The 23,485-nt window shown below is 39.5% G+C and overlaps 1 protein-coding gene across 4 annotated transcripts in view; it reads left to right on the top strand.

Moving 5' to 3' along the window:
- cdin1 (CDAN1 interacting nuclease 1) overlaps window positions 1-23,485 on the top strand; it is a 100,247-nt gene that overhangs the window by 809 nt on the left and 75,953 nt on the right. For all 4 annotated transcript variants that reach the window (XM_052579813.1, XM_052579812.1, XM_052579815.1 and 1 more), the window contains exon 2: window positions 136-253. In XM_052579813.1, coding sequence (XP_052435773.1) covers window positions 136-253 — 118 coding nt within the window. The remainder of the gene's footprint in view (window positions 1-135; window positions 254-23,485) is intronic.

The raw sequence follows: 23,485 nt of genomic DNA, 5'->3' as shown, positions 1-23,485 counted from the left end.
GATTCCAGATTTTCAAATAGTTGTATCTCAGACAAATATCGAACCAGACATCAATGGAGGGATGATGTGTATTGTTTTGACCGTGTGACTGGTTTAGTGCTCCAGGGTCTCATGTGTGTGTTCTCGTTCTTCCAGATAAGAGGGTGAATCAGATGCAGATCTGCAGAGCCGAGTACAGAGCGATCGGGAGATTCGTGGAGCAGCTGCGACCCACGAGACAGAGCATGAAGACACTGCAGACTCAGTTCCCTCAGTGAGCTCCATCACACACACACACACACACACACACACTGGTGAATCACACACACACACACCCCCACACTGGTGAATCACAAGTGAAACCACAGCTTGCTGTAAGTCGTGGACACACATTATCATAGGGATGGGTGATATATCGCATGCGATCGTCACGCGCATTTCTTCAGTAAAGCTGGTTCTACTAAATGTCCATCACATGCTTTCAAATGGAGCGGCATTTAATAGACAGAGTCATAGATCACTGACAAGCTACGCAATATCACGTTCATTTTCCCAGATGAATCGCCTTTGATAATGAACGTGATATTGCGTATTTCTGTCTATTAAGTGCATTTGAAAGCAGGTGATGGACATGTAGCGCTAATCAGGAACTGGCTTTACTGGTGAAATGCGCGTTACAATCGCATGCGATAAATCGCTCATCTCTAAGTTATCATCATTGCGCTGCTGGAGTTTAAGGCAGGCTGGTTAAATATATTTGTGTGTTATTTTTGTGCTTTAAACACCAACTCATATATTATACATTTTCTCATAATAAACCGGATGTCCTTCTTACTAGGACTGCACGATTTGACCCTCAACAAAAGAGAGACAAAAGTGATTAAAATGCAAATTAAAGAAGAAAAAGATTTACTTTGATTTATTGTATGGCTGCCTAATGTGACCAGAGTTTTGTGATTACATCAATGTGGCTGTCAATAATAATAATAATAATAATAATAATAATAATGATAATAGTAGTAGTAATAACAATATAATTATTATTACAAAATAAAAATCTAAAAATGACAAAATAAAAACAAAATCAGGAATATTACTGTTTGATTAAGGCTGTACCGTTTGGCCAAAATGTTATGATTATATCAACACAGCTATAAAGAATAATAATAATAGTTTTATTATTGCTAATTAACAATATAAAAAAGACTAAATAACAAAAAATAATCTTTAAACCAGTGGTTCCCAACCTTTTTCAGCTCACGGCCCACTCAACCACACACATATGTTTGCGCGGCCCACTTCAAAAATAAAAAAATAACTGACCCCGCTATTGTTGGGTTAATAACTTCGTACTCCGAAGCTAGATTGTTAACTGTATTATTGAATGGACTAGGGCTGTGCGATATGGACAAAAAAAAAAAAAAAAAACCTATCGTGATTTCTTCGATCAATTTTGCGATTCTGACTAGAGCTGGGCGATATATCGAATATTAGCGATAGTATCGGAATAATTTTGACGACGATGTAAATTTTGAATATATCGGGAATATCGAATATTTCAAATTCAAGCATACTTTCCCAAAAGAACCCGCCGAATATCCAAAAAAGGAACCTGTTACTGCTCTACGCCCCTCTACTATGAGAGCTTAATGATAGCGGTTGCCAGATAACAAGAGTTTAAATCTCCGAATCAGAGCTGCACTGTTACCAGGATACATTTTCTGGCCGGTGTTTGCTTATTTGAAGCAATCTGGCAACCATGCACACGTGCTCACTCCTCATTGCGGAAGAGCTGCCGACGATAATCTGAAAACACTACCAAGCTGGAATTGAGCGATCTAATGAAAGCGTCGTTCAGCCGGTCTGTGTTCTGTCGTGAGATCTCAACTGTATTGTTTGCATTTGTGATCGCAAAATAAATGCACTTACTCGACCGCTGATGTTTGAATAGAGAAACATAGGCTATGGCCATTTGGAATTACTATTGGGGAATTTCACTGATATGTTTACCAGTTTCCATAATAGACAGAGAGAATGCAAAAGTCTTTGGTATTCATTTATATATATTAATATATAAGAAATAGCTATGTGCTTCAGCAACTAGCTCCCCATCTAAGAGGGTTTTTAATGTCAGTAGGAACATAGGTTCATGCCACAGAGCTTCTATTAAAACCACAGACAGTTGACAGATTTGTGTTCGTAGCTTAAAAACTTGTAAAAAAAAAAAAATTATTATAAAATACTTATCCCAGCTGCATAGTATAATTGTGAATTGCATGCACTAAAAAGTTGACCGAATGCACTTACTGTACTTAATTTGCACTGCTTCAGTTACATATAGGCCTACATGTATTCATTTAATAAAAAGCAGTAAGTGATCTCTTAGTCTAGATTTTTTTAACTGCTTAAATAAGCTGTTTAATCTAAATTGTTTTTTTTTGTGTTTTTTTTTTATGGGCAAAAGAAAATCCAGTTTTTTTTATTATTTAAATGCAAATGCAAACATATCGAGATATATATCGAATATCGTAAACATTTTGACAATATCGAGATATCATTTTTTTTTATATATCGCCCAGCCCTAATTGTGACACACACCGATATGCTTTTACTGTCATAAATGCATTCAGGATTAATTTGAAACATATTTCCAAAAGAAAACCAATTTCTTTTCGTCTCTAGAACAGACATAAGTAAAAATTATCACTATAGTAAAGGTGTAACAAAATGTATAGACTTAAAAAAAATAAAAAAATAAATAAATCCCGTGTCCAGGGACCTTTTTTTTCTTTTTTGCCATGCATTGCTCATAGAGCTCATTAATTGTAGCGGTGCCTCAGGTGTTTGCAGTGTGTATACAGTATGTGTATGCGGTCAACAGCAAGAGCGCATAAATATAACGCGAAAGCACATTGAAATAATGCACGAGCACGAATCTCTCTGTTCGCACGCAGATTTCCTTTGCTCTGTCACAAAACCGGTCGTGCTCGCTCAGATACACGCTGCTCTCGATAAGAGGAGAGAGTGTGTGCACTTAAAACGTGTCTCCTCTCACTTAAACTGCGTCCTGTGCACTCACAATTCTCTCTACGCTCATGTGCTAGATATGAATTATTTTTGCACGTTTTTATTTCTAGCCTTTTACCGCGTTAAATTATTTATTTTTTGTTATTTAATTATATATATGAAATGATGTTATTATGTTATGACTGAGACATTTTTGCATATAACAATATTATTTATTTTAATAGTAATTGGCGTCCCACCTGCAATACCACCGTGGGGGGCTGCGGACCACAGGTTGAAAACCACTGGTTTAAACAAAAACCTTTGGACGAAGCCATATAATGATGAGTTTATTTTGATGAATCGTGCAGCCCTACTCCTTACTGTGATGTTTTATTAGAGCAAACATCAAAACCTGACACATCTGAGCTCAACGCTGTATTTTATAACTCTAATCTAATAATCTGCAGTCAGATCGCAGTGTGAGTGTGAGTGTGAAGGTGTGTGTGTGTGTGTGTGAGTGTGTGTGTGTGTGTGTGTGTGTGTGTGAGTGTGTGTGTTCGTGGCAGTAAGAGCGTGTCTTTATTGAATGTAACACATGTAATCCCGTCAGACCCCAGAGACGGCGTCATTCTTCAGAGGTCACTTAGAGAGTCATATGAAGCAGCAGCTTCCTGTTTCCTGGTGCTGTAATCACAGATAGAGGACGTCCCGCAGGACTACGCTCTCACTGGCGTCAGCACTTTAGAGAATGTAGTGTTAGTCTCGTGCCCCAGATGTGCTGCTTTATATGCCACTGTCCTCCAGGAGTGTCCTGATATATGGCCTCGTTTGTTCGCGCTCGCGCTGTGTTTTGTCTTGCAGACAGGTCCAGCACTTAACTTTATTCTTCAGAGTACAACCCAAACCCAAGCTAAGAACACTGACCAGATCCAATATATTGTTTCAGCATCGATCACAAGATGTGTGATGTTCAACGCATTCAACTTTAGTTAATTCTTTATGAAAACGTTAATAACTAACTAGTTAACGCACAGGCCCCGCCCCCAGACCTGTACATCATCACACCTGTAAAGACACTGCAGCATTGTTGTGTCTCTGTTTAGTTTCTGAATGAATCCAGTGAATAATGATTCAAAGCCCATTCATAAAGAGAGCCGTTTACTGAATACTGAATGCATCGAATCAATAAACGACTCATAAAGACATTTACCGTCACCTGCTGGCAGTTTCAGTTTCTTATTTAGAAAAATTGGACTACTTTAAAGGGATAGTTCACCCAATTGTTTTTTTTTATTTATTATTATTACTTATTTATTTTGTGTAACTTGAAATGGTTATAATTTAATTCTATTTCATGAGAAACAACAACAACTGATGTTTCTCAAATCATCATCTTTTATTTAATGTTTAGTTCAATGTTCCCCAGGCTTTCTGTGTCATGAATGTTGATCAAACAACAAAACAGACAGGACAATCACTTTAGCGTTAACACAGTTTTATTAATTTAATTTATACCATGAAGACTGTGTTATTTTCCCTCTGAGGGACCTTGCTCACGTTGTGTTTCTCTGCAGTGGAAGTCTTCATAGTTATGTGAACTGAAGAGCAGGGAATGACAGAGTACCACAGATATATTTGTTACATTCCCATTTGCTCAAATATCAAAAGAACAACTGCACAATACTGTTTTCATGACTTTGAATCAAAGGAAATAAAAACTGAGCGAGACTGATAACTGCAGTCAGAAGAGAGAATGATGTCATAATTAAAGGGATAGTTCACCCAAAGATGTGATGCTTAGCTGCTCATCCCCAGGACGTCCAAGATGCAGGTGACTTTGTTTCTTCAGTCAAACACAAACTGAGATTTTTAACACAAACCGTTGCAGTCTGTCAGGAAACTTTCCAGGATTCTGTTGGTATCTATTGTGAATTTTTGGAAAGTTTCCAGAAATGTTCCACCCCTTTGCAACCCTACTGCAAAATCATCCTAAACAGTTATTTTCTTTTCCCCAAATAGAGCTATTCAAGTCATCTGCTGATTTTTATATCTATATTTTCCATAATGCAATATACTGTATATTGCATAAAAACAAAATATCGCAATGTGAGTTTTCTTCTTCAGTATTGTGCAGCCCTAGTTTTCTCACAATCATTGGGGCGCTCTGGAGGCTTCGTGATTGGGCTGGCAGGAATCTGGGCTCTTAAGACACAACATATTGACTGGGCCATCCATCATCTCTTAGCATGCGCTCAGGCCTGCCAATACACCCCCCCCACTCCATACGAGAGGCAGAGCAGGCCTCCCGAAATACTGCCGTCTTCTGTCGTTCCTCATCCGTTCTGTCAGACCGGCCCTGAGCTCATCCCATCTGCATGTTTAACCTCAGCCTGTCCTTACACACACACACACACACACACACACAGACAGACAGACAGACAGACACACACACACACACACACACCTATAGGTGCCATACTCATACTGTGATGTGTGTGGAATGTTTTGTTGAATATACAGTTTTTTGTTTAGTCATGTTATATAACTAAATGAGCAGCATCCAGACCAGCGGACGATAATGTTTTGTTTATTATAGTCACGCTGCAGTTTTGTGTCTGCTCTTTAAATGCGCTGGAGCTCTTTAAGGGAGGATGGATTCTGATTGGCTGTCAGTGTTCGAAAGTGATTCCAGCAAGGGTTATTATAGTTTATTACAACAAATATTAAAAACATAGAAAATTAAAAGAAAAACAAAATGACTGACATAAAACATGTTGTATAGTATGAAATATTCTGCAAGGAGCATGTCAATTTATGAGCTGTATATATGTGCTGTGTTTTGTGTTAAATAAATGCAGGCTTGGTGAGCAGAAGAGGGTTCCTTTAAAAACATTAGAAGTCATCTTGAACACACAGATGGTTAAATAGGTATAGACTGTAACATCCAGAAACTAATACAAATTAAAAATACACTACAAAATTACTAAATCTTTAAGTAAAATAAAAATGAAATATATTAATTTTGTTTAAATAAAATAAGAAATACAAATATTAATAAAAACTAGAATAGTCTTTCAGTAATACTAAAAACATTCCAGTGATACCATTCCACTGTGATATTGTCATTACAGCTTTAAACATCTTAAACCTCTCATAGAATGATTTTTCAGGACGATCTCATGTGAGATGATGAGGAAGAGGTGTTGCTCTGAGGTCTCCTCCAGTGATCTCCCTGATGCTCTGATCATCTACTGCAGCTGTCAGCTGGAAGTCCTCTGATAGGGTCATACTTCAACAATTAAACACATTCAGATGCTTATTTGTGTAAATACAGTGAGTGTTTTATTTGTTTGACAGTGATGACGTGTAATATCACAAGACTTTACTTACTCTCGTTTTGTGATTGAGAAAGTAAAGTGTAGTTGGTGCGTGTTGTGTTCCCAAATGCATGTTAAACTCACAGCGGACGCAGAGGAGCATGAAAACCACACGCAAATAAACACTGTGACTCTTCACAAACAATAGTGTATGGTGTGTGGAAAATAATGCTTCTTGAGCCTTACACCATGTAAACACATAGCGTTACACCAACTAATGTTCTGTTTAGCATCGTCATCATATGACACCTTTAATGCTTTAGTACAGAAAAAACAAAGAATTAAAGCATCTTTTACCATCAGCCAGGACACCCCAGAAACCAATGTCCGAAATCTAGCAACCTGATGACAGCATCCATTAGTCATTAAGATTAATAATCTTCTCTTCAATAAATGATAAACAAAAATGCTACTATTTACCCCCACCCCCCCTTTTATTTTGTTTATTCAACATATGAATACATATCTGATTTTAGATGTTAATATGCAGTTAATTGTGATTAAATGACATCTGTGCAGTCATTGATCTGAATAGATCCTCATGCGTCTGCAGCGTATGCATGTAAGCAGCGTATCCTCCTGTCAGGAGTCTGCCGGACGCTCCTGTAACACAGATGTTAGGAGTCATCTGTCATCCAGGCCTCGCGCGGCCCGAGCTCTGGCTGTTCTGGAGGGACGGGAATTGGACACATGCTGTCACTCTCCCCGCCTCACAATAGAGACTCATGCAAATCCTGCGCGGTGCAGGCCGAGATGGTGAGGGTGACATCAGCCGGGCCTGTCCTCTGACTGCTCAGCATTAGAATTGGAAATGAAGCACTCTTAAGAGTGCCATCCGGATCTTATGAGGCGCTGTCACTCCTCCCCTGAGAGGGGCCGCGGCCAGGCCCCGTACAACCCCATGAATGAATTTGGGTGTAATGATCGGCCCTCTTTAAAATGCAGTTCCACCCAGTTTGCATGTGTCTCCGGAGCCAGAATGAGGAGGACTACTGGAGATGTTGTGAGCGGGACTCGTGCAGATGCTCCCCGTTTGGGCGTGTTTGAATATACACACAGTAAGGGCCTTAATGCGTCTGAAAGGGCCCTAATGTGCCGTTTTCATCAGCGCTGAGGCGGGCTGCAATATGGTGCCAGTGGCTCGCTTGGGGAATATGAATTTTGATTAAGGATGCACTCAGGCTTTTGAAATCCTGAAGAAGTGTCAGAATAATGGATGTCGAGCAAATGTCAAGCATTTGTTAATTTCTCTGTTATCGGGGGTTTGTCTAGTGCGAGGTGCCATTGATATGCTGATTGCTTGGCTGCAGACGGTGTGTTTGTGATGGCACACTCGCAGAAGCGCTCCTCATTGATTATTTATCCTTATCCTCACATTACATGCCTGTTAATCCAGCGGCCGAGTGGGACTGACGGTAACCAGCCTGTTTCACCAGGCCTGCTGAGTCTGACTGCTTCAGCGTCACTTGTGTGTGGTTTGGCTGCTGTTTCATGAACTCAGACGCAGACTGTGCTGTGGGAACCTGAGCACCCAGAAGAGACAGCAATTAACAACTGTGTGATTAGTATATATTTATATATATATATATATATATATATATATATATATATATATATATATTTATTTATTTATATACACACACACACACACAGTGGCATCTAAAGTTTAGGAACCCATTGCAGAATCGGAGGAAATGTAAATAATTTAACAAAATAAGAGAGATCATACTTAATGCATGTTATTTTTTATTTAATACTGTCCTGAGAAAGATAACTTGCATACAATGTTTGCACTTAGTCCATAAGACAAAAAATGAAATGATCAAAATAACCCCATTCAAATGTTAGTGAACCCTTGGTTCTTAATACTGTGTGGATGATCCACCCTTTCTGTTTTGTGATGGTTGTTCATGAGTCCCTTGTTTATTCTGAACAGTTAAACTGAGCTCTGTTCTTCAGGAAAATCCTCCATGTCCTGCAGAATCTTCCATTTTCCAGAATATTTTGCATATTTGAACCCAGCAGTGACTTTATGATTTTGAGATCCATCTTTTCACACTGAGGACGACTGAGGGCTCAACTATTAATAAAATGTTCAAACGTTCCCCGATACTCCAGAAGGAAACACGTTGCATTAAGAACAATAAAACTTTTGAACAGGATGATCATGTCCAAATTTTTATTTAGTTTTAATTTTTTTCCCATTTAGTACTGCCCTTTGTAAGCAACAGAAGACGCGGTTTAACAAATTAAGTACAATTTATCCTGATCTTCAAATTACAAAACTTTTAACTCCCTGCAGTCAGCAAATGAGTAAAAAAACCTGATTGAGTGTTTGGAACTATAAATATGAGCATAGTTCGTCTGTTAATATTATGCACTTTTTTTGTTTGTTACTCAGACGCAGGCCGTGTGCTGCATGAGACAAAAAGTAATCTAGCCATAACCACCTACACCTACCACATCTACTGTACATGCAGTTCAGTTTATCAGACAATGTTGTGTTTTATAATGTATAATGGGTCGTGTTTCATCACTATTTAGAGTAAAATATGGCATTCTAAGTCTGTCTACTGCAGAAGCCTATTCCTCTCTCAATTAGTAGAAAATGTGGTTTACATCTGGTCATGCATGGAAAAAAAAATATACCGTCATATACCGTGAAACCAGTATAATAATAATAAAAAAAAATACTGTGATATTACTTTTTGGTCATACCACCTATTAGAGGTCTACACGGGTCCAAAAATTCATAAGACCCGTAAATGTGCCACATTGAAACGACCCGGACCGGTCTATTATTTTGAAAGTTGGACCCGGGCCTGTGCAGAACTGAGAAATGTCAAAAATGTACTACCTGGAACCGGCGCGGGCCGTCAGCTATTTGAAAACTAGACCCGAACACACAGACCTGACTGAACCCAATCGGCACACATTCCACAGCAAATTGCTGCAAAAATTAAACTTTTTGTCTTGCCTAATGTAAGAAGCCTTCTCCCTTGTACCTGACTGTGATGATGCACACAATCCTCCTTGCCAAGAAAGTTCCATCCGTGTTATTCCTCTCTTGCCAATTGAAAAGCTTAATCTACTCATTATTCCAGCTTCAGAAGTCCACTTGCTGTCACGGTGACGGATGACAAATGCCACTTTGCAGTTTAAAATTTTTTGTATCTTGAGTCAACTTGTTTAATAGTTTAGACTGTTTGCCGTGGATTAATAACGATTACTCATCCAGGCCATGGCTGCGAACGGTAGCTTTCACTTATTTGATATCAACTCTGTGTCTCTGAGCAGAGTTGGATCAAATGTTTTTAGATATAACAACAAGACGGTTCAACTGACTGAGAAACTGCAAAGTGTGGTATAGTGGAATAAATCCCACCTTCTAAATAAAAAATTGTCATTGCATCTTTTTTTTCCCCCACCTTTTCTCATCACAATTTTACAAGAAAGTTACAAAACAACACATGAACGGCGCTGCCTGACTCTGATGACGGCCGGGTGTTCTCCGAGTCCGAGCGACACAATGTTAAACAGACCCGGGATCTGAATTAATAGATTCAGTTGAGGGGTGTTGTGATCCTCCGGTCTAAGGTCCTCCGTGAAGACCTTTACTACCCACCACTAACACAAAGTAGTAAGAACCACAAACTTTTGAATGGGGTTATTTTAATATTTAATATTTTATTTTTTGTCTTGTGGATTATATGTAAACATCTTTTATGTAAAGTCTTACTCAGGACAGTACTAAATAAAAACATGCATTTAGTATGATCTCTGTTATTGTGTTAATTATTTAAATTTTCTGCTAGGGGTTCCCGAACTTTGACAGGCCACTGTATATTACTATTTTACAGTATAATGTACTTCTCAATGTAGTTTTGCCGATATTATCGGACGATATGAGCCTGTTGCCGATATTAATCGTATCTGCGAATATGCCGCTGATAAGGATTTTTTTTTTCTGTAAAGAAGATATAATGCAGATAAAATGCCTGAAATTGTGTAATTGCTCCATTGTTTGCTACTGGCGACCTAGATGAAACACTTTAAAGCTTAAGTTATGGAAAACCATTACATTTGAATGGCCATATCTAAAACCGTGACACAAATCGAACCATGCCACCCCTAATGCATTCAGAAAATCTCGGAATCAATCCACAAATGGAAATGCATCAATTTATTATCCCAGCCCAGTTGGTTTGCATGCAGGAAGGCTGAATTACAGTTTTGTGCTACAGTGCCACTCTGGTCAAACCATATTATTGCAGGCCCTTACCTTAGGTCATATCAAATAAAGGAAAATATTTCAGTGTAGAGCAACAACAACACAGAGTGTTAAAACATTTAGTTATTTTAACTTGAGATGCTCATGTTATAAAATAGAGAAGTGATGCAATGGATGCTCAGATGGTCAAAGTGTCCGGACTGTGCTGCATTCAGACGCGTGTCCAGTGACGTCAGACCTGGAGTGCGCTCCTCTCCTCTCAGTGTGAACACAAGTGGATCTGTCAGCTCAGGCCTGTGGCTTCTCTCTGTAATCACAGAGCTGCCAGCGTTTATATCCTCACACCAGAGGAAAACAGCCCTGTGAAAGAGGAGGCTGTGAGCGAGATTGCATTTTCAGGGTGTCAAGGCTGATGTGTTGAAAGCATCCTTGATTTGTGAGAACCGGAATGAAACTCTAAAATCATGTGCACTGTTTTCTATAGCATGGTAATAATGTCCCACATGAAAGGGGCTGGTCTCTCTCGGTCTGCGTCTGAAAGTTAAGTTCCTCAATCTGGTGCACACAGAGTTCATTATGAAGAGTTCAAACACATTTCCCATGTCCAGAACTGAATAAAGTAAAAACACAAAATAAAATAAAAAACCTTTGCACTGACATTGCCTCGAGCCTCTTTTTCGATTCGATGCAGTGTTTCAGTCTACATTACTTTTACACTGATGCTTAAGGAAGCCAGACTATTAGAATATAATACTATTATAAACCATTATAAACAACAATATATTATAATATATAATAATACTTGTGTGTAAAAAAAAACATTAATAAATTATTATTATTACTTTTATTGTCATACCCCTAAGACATTACTGTTGTTACAGCTGCACTTCAAAAATAAGTGTTAATTAATATTCACAATGATTATTTTACTTTACAGTAGGAAATTGATAGTATTTTTTAGCAGAATTTCTTCACTTGCACTAGTTAAACCCTTAAGTTGATAAAGGCAGGTTAAAGATGTCTTGTTATTATACAACAAGTGTAAAATGTGTGTAAAATAAGTATTTTAGAAAGCACACAGAATGACACCTCTGCCAGAAAACAACCAAATAAAAAAACAAAGAAGGACCACTTCCTGTCAGATGTGATTTGTCCGATCATAATAAAGGTGAAAATGTTTTGCCTCCGGAATCTTCTGATTGGTCCACTGTTTTGGACCTGACAGTGATGAGTGGTGTTGTTCTATTACTATGAGCGAGATGCGTGTGAGATGTGTACAAGAGGTGTGTGAGACGCCATCGAGAACTGTGTGAGATCTGATGGAAACGCGTGTGAGACGCTTGCGAGACGCGTGTGAGACGCTTGCGAGACGCGTGTGAGACGCGTGTGAGACGCGAGCGAGAAGTGTGTGAGATGTGATGGAGAGGCGTGTGAGACGTGAGCGATACGCGTGTAAAATGACGAGTGTGAGACGCGAGCGAGAAGTGTGTGAGACGTGATGGAGACGCGTGTGAGACACGAGCGAGAAGTGTGTGAGACGTGATGGAGACGCGAGCGAGAAGTGTGTGAGATGTGATGGAGATGCGTGTGAGACGGGAGCGAGAAGTGTGTGAGATGTGATGGAGACGCGAGCGAGAAGTGTGTGAGATGTGATGGAGACGCGAGCGAGAAGTGTGTGAGATGTGATGGAGACGCGTGTGAGATGCGAGCGAGAAGTGTGTGAGATGTGATGGAGAGGCGTGTGAGACGTGAGCGATACGCGCGTAAAATGACGAGTGTGAGACGCGAGCGAGAAGTGTGTGAGACGTGATGGAGACGCGTGTGAGAAGTGTGTGAGATGTGATGGAGACGCGTGTGAGACGGGAGCGAGAAGTGTGTGAGATGTGATGGAGATGCGAGCGAGAAGTGTGTGAGACGTGATAGAGACGCGAGCGAGAAGTGTGTGAGATGTGATGGAGACGCGAGCGAGAAGTGTGTGAGACGTGATAGAGACGCGAGCGAGAAGTGTGTGAGATGTGATGGAGACGCGAGCGAGAAGTGTGTGAGATGTGATGGAGACGCATGTGAGACGGGAGCGAGAAGTGTGTGAGATGTGATGGAGACGCGAGCGAGAAGTGTGTGAGATGTGATGGAGACGCGAGCGAGAAGTGTGTGAGATGTGATGGAGACGCGAGCGAGAAGTGTGTGAGATGTGATGGAGACGCGAGCGAGAAGTGTGTGAGACGTGATGGAGACGCGAGCGAGAAGTGTGTGAGATGTGATGGAGACGCGTGTGAGACGGGAGCGAGAAGTGTGTGAGATGTGATGGAGACGCAAGCGAGAAGTGTGTGAGATGTGATGGAGACGCGAGCGAGAAGTGTGTGAGATGTGATGGAGACGTGAGCAAGAAGTGTGTGAGATGTGATGGAAACACGTGTGAGACACTTGCGAGACGAGTGTGAGACGCGAGCGAGAAGTGTGTGAGACGTGATGGAGATGCGTGTGAGACGCGAGCGAGAAGTGTGTGAGACGTGATGTAGACGCGAGCGAGAAGTGTGTGAGATGTGATGGAGACGCGAGCGAGAAGTGTGTGAGATGTGATGGAGACGCGTGTGAGACGGGAGCGAGAAGTGTGTGAGATGTGATGGAGACGCGAGCGAGAAGTGTGTGAGATGTGATGGAGACGCGTGTGAGATGCGAGCGAGAAGTGTGTGAGATGTGATGGAGAGGCGTGTGAGACGCGAGCGATACACGCGTAAAATGACGAGTGTGAGACGCGAGCGAGAAGTGTGTGAGACGTGATGGAGACGCGTGTGAGACGCGAGCGAGAAGTGTGTGAGATGTGATGGAGACGCGAGCGAGAAGTGTGTGAGATGTGATGGAGACGCGTGTGAGACGGGAGCGAGAAGTGTGTGAGATGTGATGGAGACGCGAGCGAGAAGTGTGTGAGATGTGATGGAGACGCGAGCGAGAAGTGTGTGAGATGTGATGGAGACGCGTGCGAGACGCGAGCGAGAAGTGTGTGAGATGTGATGGAGACACGAGCGAGACGCGTGTGAGACGTGATGGAGACGCGTGTGAGACGTGATGGAGACGCGTGTGAGACGTGATGGAGACGCGTGTGAGACGTGATGGAGACGCGTGTGAGATGTGATGGAGACGCGTGTGAGACGCGAGCGAGAAGTGTGTGAGATGTGATGGAGACGAGAGCAAGAAGTGTGTGAGACGTGATGGAGACGCGTGTGAGACGCGAGCGAGAAGTGTGTGAGATGTGATGGAGATGCGAGCAAGAAGCGTGTGAGACGTGATGGAGACGCGTGTGAGACGCGAGTGAGAAGTGTGTGAGATGTGATGGAGATGCGAGCAAGAAGCGTGTGAGACGTGATGAAGACGCGTGTGAGGCCTGGGGTTGTGTGTTAGCGTGCTGCGATCAGTTGCAGTGCTGGAAACAGATGGGCATTGCTTCAGGCAGGAGGCTGCTGGTCAGCGTAAGCTGCTTTGCTGACAGTTTTCAGGAGAACTGCAGTAATGACTCTTGGAGGCCAGACCAGAATAACTTGAACATGTCCTGTCACAGAAAGCCACCTTTCATGGCCGATCATAATTAGCGCTGAGACTGTGTTGTATGTGTCTGTGTCTGAGACACTGGAGAACATCTCCTGTACAGTTAAACAGATTCTCTTCTGCTGTATTCACAAACTCTCCATGGTTTAGTGGATTGCAGTTCATGCATGAGGAATCATTCATCTATAGGCTACATATGTGAGAAATGTATACGTTTTTGCAGAAATGATTAACATTAACTTTTATTTATAGATTACTGTATGTATTGTCCGTTGTTAGTTCATGGTACCTTATGTGTTAAAGTTAACATGTCTTATTATAAAGTGTTTAATCACACTACAGTAAATGTAGTTGACCAGCAGTGTGCAGGCATTTTACATGATTGAACATAAACAGTCAAAGCAATAAATATATTTACATGATGTATGAGAACTGTCATGCACTTCAAGAGAGGAAAACGCCAGATACAGGACATTTTAGGAGGTTTAGAAGTCTGACACTTTTAAAGGTTCAGAAAATAACTGTTCAGTTTCCATTGATTTACATTTTTAAAGATTAATTTAAATTGTCTTTCTTTCATTTGAGTACTACTGTTTTTGGAAATACATTTCTATTAAGTCAAAAAAGAGAATCTAGAAAAACACATCAAAAAAAAAAGTGTGTATATATAGTGTTATAAATTCAGTTGATGTTTTTCAGTTATTAAAATGTATTTAAAGCATATAAATAACAATTAAAACATTAGACTTGGAATGTAGGGGAAATATGATATTTTGTAAGATGTGTTTTCTAATATTGGTTTGAACGAGTGTTTCATCATGTAAATGTGCTTTTAAACTGATGTCACATTGATTTATTCATCTGATAAGAATTTGAGATCAAGCTACAATTAAAAAGAGAAGGTAATCAAGCATAGACACATGAAACTATTATTAAAACATAAACCACTTTTGGGTTTAATTTGTCTTGTGAAATGACACACTCACTTCAGCTCAAATATTCTCTGATGACCATAACCTGACATGACGGTGCTTCACGCTGTTTATTATGGCTCCAGACTCAAATACTTATTTTAGCTGTGTGTAATTTTAGCACAAGACCTTCAGACCGTCTGAATGCACTGTGCTTCCAGCAGAAAGAGGTTTTCAACATCATCTGACTGTCGAAGAGGCGAGGCAGATGTTCCTTTGCACTTATCTGCATGTGTAATTAGACCGATTTGCATATGTAGAGCATGAGGCACAAACACAGGCGCTTTTGCTTTAGTGATGAATGTTGACTTCGGGGGGAAATCTTGGTAAGATGGGCTTATCAGACGTTATACACTCGGACCGACGCTGCAGATTTGTTTACGCACGCCTCCTTCTCCAGATGTTTACTGAAGTCGTGTCATGAAGTTCACTAACAGTTGTGTGCACATTAAACTACATTTACTCCTGTAAATTTACTTACTAAAGGCCTTGAAATCATTAGGACTAAACTGAGTTCCTCTGACGGATGTGAGGGGATCTTCACGTATGGATCTGAGGCAAACGCTCATTATTATCAGAACACATGACGATGCTGGCGCTCCATTAGCCAGGTGGCATTCATTAGGTTAATTGCTGCCATTTCTTATTATTAATAGTTTGTGAAAGTGGCACCCTTGAAAATGATTAAAGACATTAAACAACTGAAAGCTGATAAGGTGTCATTCTCTTCTTCTTTGGTGTGTGTGTGTGTGTTGACAGAAGTGGGGTTTGATCCTGATAAAGCAGTGTTTTCGTGTTTTCCCCTCTTTCACTGTGAATGGCTGCTGAGTTGCGGGGTGAATCCGGATGACTGTGTGGAGGCTGTTCTTGTATTAATGCATCATGCACGGCTGTCAGGAGGGTAATTATGGCCAGAGCGGCTGATTCCCAAAGCGCTCTTGTGTTTCCAGACCTTCTGTTTTATCATGTTGGGAATGACGCGCTGGAGGCCATCAGCATTACGCTCTTTATGACCTTCTAATGATGCTCTTTATTTGAATGCTGCTCAAACGCTTCCCTTGATTTCCCCTCAATTCAGGAGGATTGTGGACATTTTTAGCTGCTCTGTGAATTCTTCTTGATTCGATTCCCGAACGTTTTTTGCAGATTGAGATTTTATTCGATTTGATTAAAAAAAATAGATTTAGATTTAATAGATAAAAATAGATTTGATTCTATATTTTAGGTGTATTTTATAAGACTACAAAAATGCTTCTGTTATTGTGTCTTATGTAAGAAAAAGACAGACTACTTTAGATTGTTTCTTGTATCAAGCAACTTACCTTGCATTCATTGTATACATTTACATTTGATCAATTCTTGCTTAAATATAATATAATTTTATATAAAAAAAACAGCGTTTCCTTGGTTGCCGCTGTGAACAAAGCAGCAATGCGCTTATGAACACTACTTTAATAAGCATCATTCAGGAGCGAGATGAAAAATAAAATAAAGACCGTTCCCCTCAGAAATACATTCATATAAAGTCCTACTTCAGTTGTATCTGGATTAGTTTGGCAGTCAAACAGTTGGAATCATCACATATTTGATTTGATTTTCACCCGGCTCGCAGTTCATTGTTACATCCCTAGAAAACAGTAGGAGAATTTATACAATCACTTTTATAACTTCAACTACGGTTTTCTCTTGTGGGCTATATGCAAATATATTTTATATGAAATATTTTATTCAGGTCTGACTAAATGAACAATTATATTCATTTTGTATGATCCCTCTTATTTTGATGATAATTTTTTACATTTGTACAGATTCAGAAAAGGGGTATGTACATTTGACCTCAACTGTACAGTATTGTTCAAAATAATAGCAGTACAATGTGACTAACCAGAATAATCAAGGTTTTTCGTATATTTTTTTTATTGCTACGTGGCAAACAAGTTACCAGTAGGTTCAGAAGATTCTCAGAAAACAAATGAGACCCAGCATTCATGATATGCACGCTCTTAAGGCTGTGCAATTGGGCAATTAGTTGAATTAGTTGAAAGGGGTGTGTTCAAAAAAATAGCAGTGTGGCATTCAATCACTGAGGTCATCAATTTTGTGAAGAAACAGGTGTGAATCAGGTGGCCCCTATTTAAGGATGAAGCCAACACTTGTTGAACATGCATTTGAAAGCTGAGGAAAATGGGTCGTTCAAGACATTGTTCAGAAGAACAGCGTACTTTGATTAAAAAGTTGATTAGAGAGGGGAAAACCTATAAAGAGGTGCAAAAAATGATAGGCTGTTCAGCTAAAATGATCTCCAATGCCTTAAAATGGAGAGCAAAACCAGAGAGACGTGGAAGAAAACGGAAGACAACCATCAAAATGGATAGAAGAATAACCAGAATGGCAAAGGCTCAGCCAATGATCACCTCCAGGATGATCAAAGACAGTCTGGAGTTACCTGTAAGTACTGTGACAGTTAGAAGACGTCTGTGTGAAGCTAATCTATTTTCAAGAATCCCCCGCAAAGTCCCTCTGTTAAAAAAAAGGCATGTGCAGAAGAGGTTACAATTTGCCAAAGAACACATCAACTGGCCTAAAGAGAAATGGAGGAACATTTTGTGGACTGATGAGAGTAAAATTGTTCTTTTTGGGTCCAAGGGCCACAGGCAGTTTGTGAGACGACCCCCAAACTCTGAATTCAAGCCACAGTACACAGTGAAGACAGTGAAGCATGGAGGTGCAAGCATCATGATATGGGCATGTTTCTCCTACTATGGTGTTGGGCCTATTTATCGCATACCAGGGATCATGGATCAGTTTGCATATGTTAAAATACTTGAAGAGGTCATGTTGCCCTATGCTGAAGAGGACATGCCCTTGAAATGGTTGTTTCAACAAGACAATGACCCAAAACACACTAGTAAACGGGCAAAGTCTTGGTTCCAAACCAACAAAATTAATGTTATGGAGTGGCCAGCCCAATCTCCAGACCTTAATCCAATTGAGAACTTGTGGGGTGATATCAAAAATGCTGTTTCTGAAGCAAAACCAAGAAATGTGAATGAATTGTGGAATGTTGTTAAAGAATCATGGAGTGGAATAACAGCTGAGAGGTGCCACAAGTTGGTTGACTCCATGCCACACAGATGTCAAGCAGTTTTAAAAAACTGTGGTCATACAACTAAATATTAGTTTAGTGATTCACAGGATTGCCAAATCCCAGAAAAAAAAAATGTTTGTACAAAATAGTTTTGAGTTTGTACAGTCAAAGGTAGACACTGCTATTTTTTTGAACACACCCCTTTCAACTAATTGCCCAATTGCACAGCCTTAAGAGCGTGCATATCATGAATGCTGGGTCTTGTTTGTTTTCTGACAATCTACTGAACCTACTGGTAACTTGTTTGCCACGTAGCAATAAAAAATATACTAAAAACCTTGATTATTCTGGTTAGTCACATTGTACTGCTATTATTTTGAACAATACTGTATAAAGCACAAGCTGAGTATGGCTGCTTTTGATATTTCTGTGTAGAATATAAATATATTTTCAGTGCAGGACAGATTCTTCATGTGGTTAGTCATAAAGAACTTGTGCATGCAGTGCACTAAGTGTAAAATAGTGTCTAAATACTGTATATAGTGCTAGTAATATGTGATTATGAGCCCAGTTATACTGTGTTTGTTTGCTTCTGAATGTCTGAACACTAATAGTGTACACTTTACTAAACCTTCTTTAAATTGGGCTGGACTTAGACTTCAGTTAAATGCTTAAATGAAATTGGAATTAATTTGCTAACTGAAAACAAGCATTTTCAAGGCTGTTATCAGTCAATTATTGTGATCTTCTGAAGACTAAATTTCATCTGAGTGATACATCTATCTATCATGCACTATTTGAAGATGAATGAACACAGATATTTTGGATGAAAACCAGTAGGCTTGAGACTGCCAAATAAATAACAGTGTCAAGCTCCAGGAAAGTATGAAAAGCATCATCAGAATAGTCCATCTGCCATCAGTGATTCAACCGTAACATTATGAAGCGACGAGACGAGTGTTGTAATTTTATATTTGTTCATTCAGTTTCTTGAATGCTCCTGCTAAATGCACCTATTGTACCTGAAAATAAAGCACTGTTTGTTTAATTTGTATATTATGCGTAGCTGTAATGTAATCTTAGTCATTCTTTTATCTTTGTTATTAAAAAATGAGAACGATTTTTAACTTCGTCCTCTTTGGCCTATAAAATATAAATATGTTTAGAAATGTAATAATATTTCAGTGTTTTTACTGTAGTTTTTCATCAAATGAATGCAGCCTTGATGAGCAGAAGAGACTTCTTTCAGAAACATGAGAGATGCACTTGTCTGATCAGAAGTGTGTGTTGTGGTGAATGTGTGTGGAGTTGGTTTTCGTGTGTTTGCTGAAGGAGTGTAGATCGTGATTCAGATGCAGAGCCTCTCGAAGCTCGTTTTCATCTGATGGTGTATTTAGTTTGGGGAAAGCCTTTCAGACCTTAAACGGTGAGTCTAAACTAGCCCATAATTCAAAGTTCGGCCTGTTGTTTGACACAGAGCTGTTTTCACAGATATTAAGGGCAGTTTACCTCCTTTTAACTCAACAGACTAAAGATTTAGCAATTAGGCCCTAATCAGGATCATTATATGGAGTAATCCACCTGAATCCTAACAGATGTGTGAGTGCACTGGTCAAGGGCCAGTGTTGATGTGTTCACCTAATGCTGTTATTTGGCTGATCTTCATGCTGGCTTTGTTCACTGCCAAAACTAACTCAACACTTTAGGATTTTGATTTGAGTTTTAGTTATGGATGTCAATTTTCAATAATTTCCATGATCGATCGTCGTTTAAATTAACAATCAATTAATCGATTAATTGTTAACCTTAAAGGGGTTATATGATGTGATTTCCAAGCAAGCTCTTGGGGCATAAAGAAGATCTGCAAAGTTGCCAAGACTAAAGATATATTCTTTATAAATGTTAAGACTCAACCACTCCCTCCTAAAACGGCTCTTATAAACACACCCCACATGTCTGTCACAATTTGGGATGATTTGCATAACGCCGGCCCAATGTTCACGCAAAGATAGAAGGCGTAACTTTTATTATTTCTGTAGTATTGTTGTCGCCGGCGCCATGTTGTATAGACGCTGTGTGTTTTGTTGTGAAAGTGAAGATACTTTGTTTGGTGAGGATGATATCCGCTTCCTCATGCCTAGAGCTGATCCGTGCTGGTCACTGAGGAAATACAACAAACTCTCTTCTGTGGAGTCCTGCCTGGGGTCGTCACATGTGGTTCCCACAACCAAGTCTGGCATGAGTGACGCGGTGTGTTTACTGGAAATCAGTGGTTAAATTGTATTTACAGCACTGTTCCAAAGCAGTTCAACCCAAATACATTTTATGCAGAGTAGTCTACAACGGATCTGTGCTCAAAGGCTGTTTCTATAAAGGGGGGCAATTCCAACTTTGCGAGGACAGTCTGGTGCTTCTGACTCACAGTCTGTAAGTACATTTTCATATTTAAAGAATTTGCCACTGATGATTCAAACATGAGTTTTGAGCAGTGTAGAGTAGAGCTTGTTTTTAGCTGTTTCTCCAATCACAAATGCAGAATTGGTTTTGTTTACACAGTGATACGCTAAGCTAAGTGTAAAAAAAGTCATTATAATCAGTAATTATATCCCCACTGGATGTGACAGATGTCTTGTTTGTAATGGGTTTTATTGGTTTAGTCTCTGTGCTCCGGGACACACATCACAGTATAGTGAGGGGTGTAACATTTCCGTCACACACTTGAGGTATTCAGCCAATCACAGTGCACTGGATAGCTGGCCAATCAGAGCACACCTCGCTTTTCAGATGAGCTCTGTAAAAAATCGATGTGTTTCAGAAGGCCGGGCATAGAGGAGAAAAAATAATGTACAGTAAGTGGAAAATAATGTGTTTTTTATTAAACCACATAAACACATTGTATTACACCAAATACACAAAATAATGTTATTTTAAACAACATCATATGACCCCTTTAATGAAGCAAAATGAATCTATTGCACGGCACGCAGGTGACGGCATATGGCTTTTTGGATGTTATTACTCATACAGTATTGTTCAAAATAATAGCAGTACAATGTGACTAACCAGAATAATCAAGGTTTTTCGTATATTTTTTTAATTGCTACGTGGCAAACAAGTTACCAGTAGGTTCAGTAGATTCTCAGAAAACAAATGAGACCCAGCATTCATGATATGCACGCTCTTAAGGCTGTGCAATTGGGCAATTAGTTGAATTAGTTGAAAGGGGTGTGTTCAAAAAAATAGCAGTGTGGCATACAATCACTGAGGTCATCAATTTTGTGAAGAAACAGGTGTGAATCAGGTGGCCCCTATTTAAGGATGAAGCCAACACTTGTTGAACATGCATTTGAAAACTGAGGAAAATGGGTCGTTCAAGACATTGTTCAGAAGAACAGCGTACTTTGATTAAAAAGTTGATTAGAGAGGGGAAAACCTATAAAGAGGTGCAAAAAATGATAGGCTGTTCAGCTAAAATGATCTCCAATGCCTTAAAATGGAGAGCAAAACCAGAGAGACGTGGAAGAAAACGGAAGACAACCATCAAAATGGATAGAAGAATAACCAGAATGGCAAAGGCTCAGCCAATGATCACCTCCAGGATGATCAAAGACAGTCTGGAGTTACCTGTAAGTACTGTGACAGTTAGAAGACGTCTGTGTGAAGCTAATCTATTTTCAAGAATCCCCCGCAAAGTCCCTCTGTTAAAAAAAAAGGCATGTGCAGAAGAGGTTACAATTTGCCAAAGAACACATCAACTGGCCTAAAGAGAAATGGAGGAACATTTTGTGGACTGATGAGAGTAAAATTGTTCTTTTTGGGTCCAAGGGCCACAGGCAGTTTGTGAGACGACCCCCAAACTCTGAATTCAAGCCACAGTACACAGTGAAGACAGTGAAGCATGGAGGTGCAAGCATCATGATATGGGCATGTTTCTCCTACTATGGTGTTGGGCCTATTTATCGCATACCAGGGATCATGGATCAGTTTGCATATGTTAAAATACTTGAAGAGGTCATGTTGCCCTATGCTGAAGAGGACATGCCCTTGAAATGGTTGTTTCAACAAGACAATGACCCAAAACACACTAGTAAACGGGCAAAGTCTTGGTTCCAAACCAACAAAATTAATGTTATGGAGTGGCCAGCCCAATCTCCAGACCTTAATCCAATTGAGAACTTGTGGGGTGATATCAAAAATGCTGTTTCTGAAGCAAAACCAAGAAATGTGAATGAATTGTGGAATGTTGTTAAAGAATCATGGAGTGGAATAACAGCTGAGAGGTGCCACAAGTTGGTTGACTCCATGCCACACAGATGTCAAGCAGTTTTAAAAAACTGTGGTCATACAACTAAATATTAGTTTAGTGATTCACAGGATTGCTAAATCCCAGAAAAAAAAAAAAATGTTTGTACAAAATAGTTTTGAGTTTGTACAGTCAAAGGTAGACACTGCTATTTTTTTGAACACACCCCTTTCAACTAATTGCCCAATTGCACAGCCTTAAGAGCGTGCATATCATGAATGCTGGGTCTTGTTTGTTTTCTGACAATCTACTGAACCTACTGGTAACTTGTTTGCCACATAGCAATAAAAAATATACTAAAAACCTTGATTATTCTGGTTAGTCACATTGTACTGCTATTATTTTGAACAATACTGTATATTTTAAGTAAAGCTTAAGCGTTGAATAAGGTAACCATGCTATTATAGCATGTGGTTCACTTATAAAAATGCAAGTAAGCATGTAGACAGGATGTTATCCTTCAAGATAATATGCTCACTCAATAATATGAATAGCCAAATGAACACAGAGACCTTAGTACTTGGTACACCACACACAATGACAGTAACAATCAGTGAATAGTGTTTGAGTATGAATGGGTCACTTTGAGTAGAAAATAAACTCCAGGTGTCACAAAACAGTATGTTACTAAAACAAAACAACTAAACTAAACAACTAACAACAAAAGCAACCATAAAACAGTGTACATTGTTAATTATTCATGCCACATTGCATGTTGGGAAATATGGGATCACAACTTTGATATTTACTTAAAGAATCCTTGTAAACATAACAAACGGTTCCAGGTAAAATATACTTATTAGTTTTAACTTTAATTTCTACTTAGGCAGGTCCATTTGAATTTACTCATGCGTTTAAGTAAAATAAACGAAACCTCAAGTAACTTATTGAATTAAACGTGATATTTTGAAGTAAAAAGACATAATAGTATTTGTTTGTAAAATTTGTAAAAACTGATGCTATCTTTTATATACAAGTTAAAAA

The sequence above is a fragment of the Carassius gibelio genome, chromosome B17 (genome assembly GCF_023724105.1).
Source record: "Carassius gibelio isolate Cgi1373 ecotype wild population from Czech Republic chromosome B17, carGib1.2-hapl.c, whole genome shotgun sequence".
Taxonomy (NCBI): domain Eukaryota; kingdom Metazoa; phylum Chordata; class Actinopteri; order Cypriniformes; family Cyprinidae; genus Carassius; species Carassius gibelio.
This window is presented reverse-complemented; position numbering and strand designations above follow the sequence as displayed.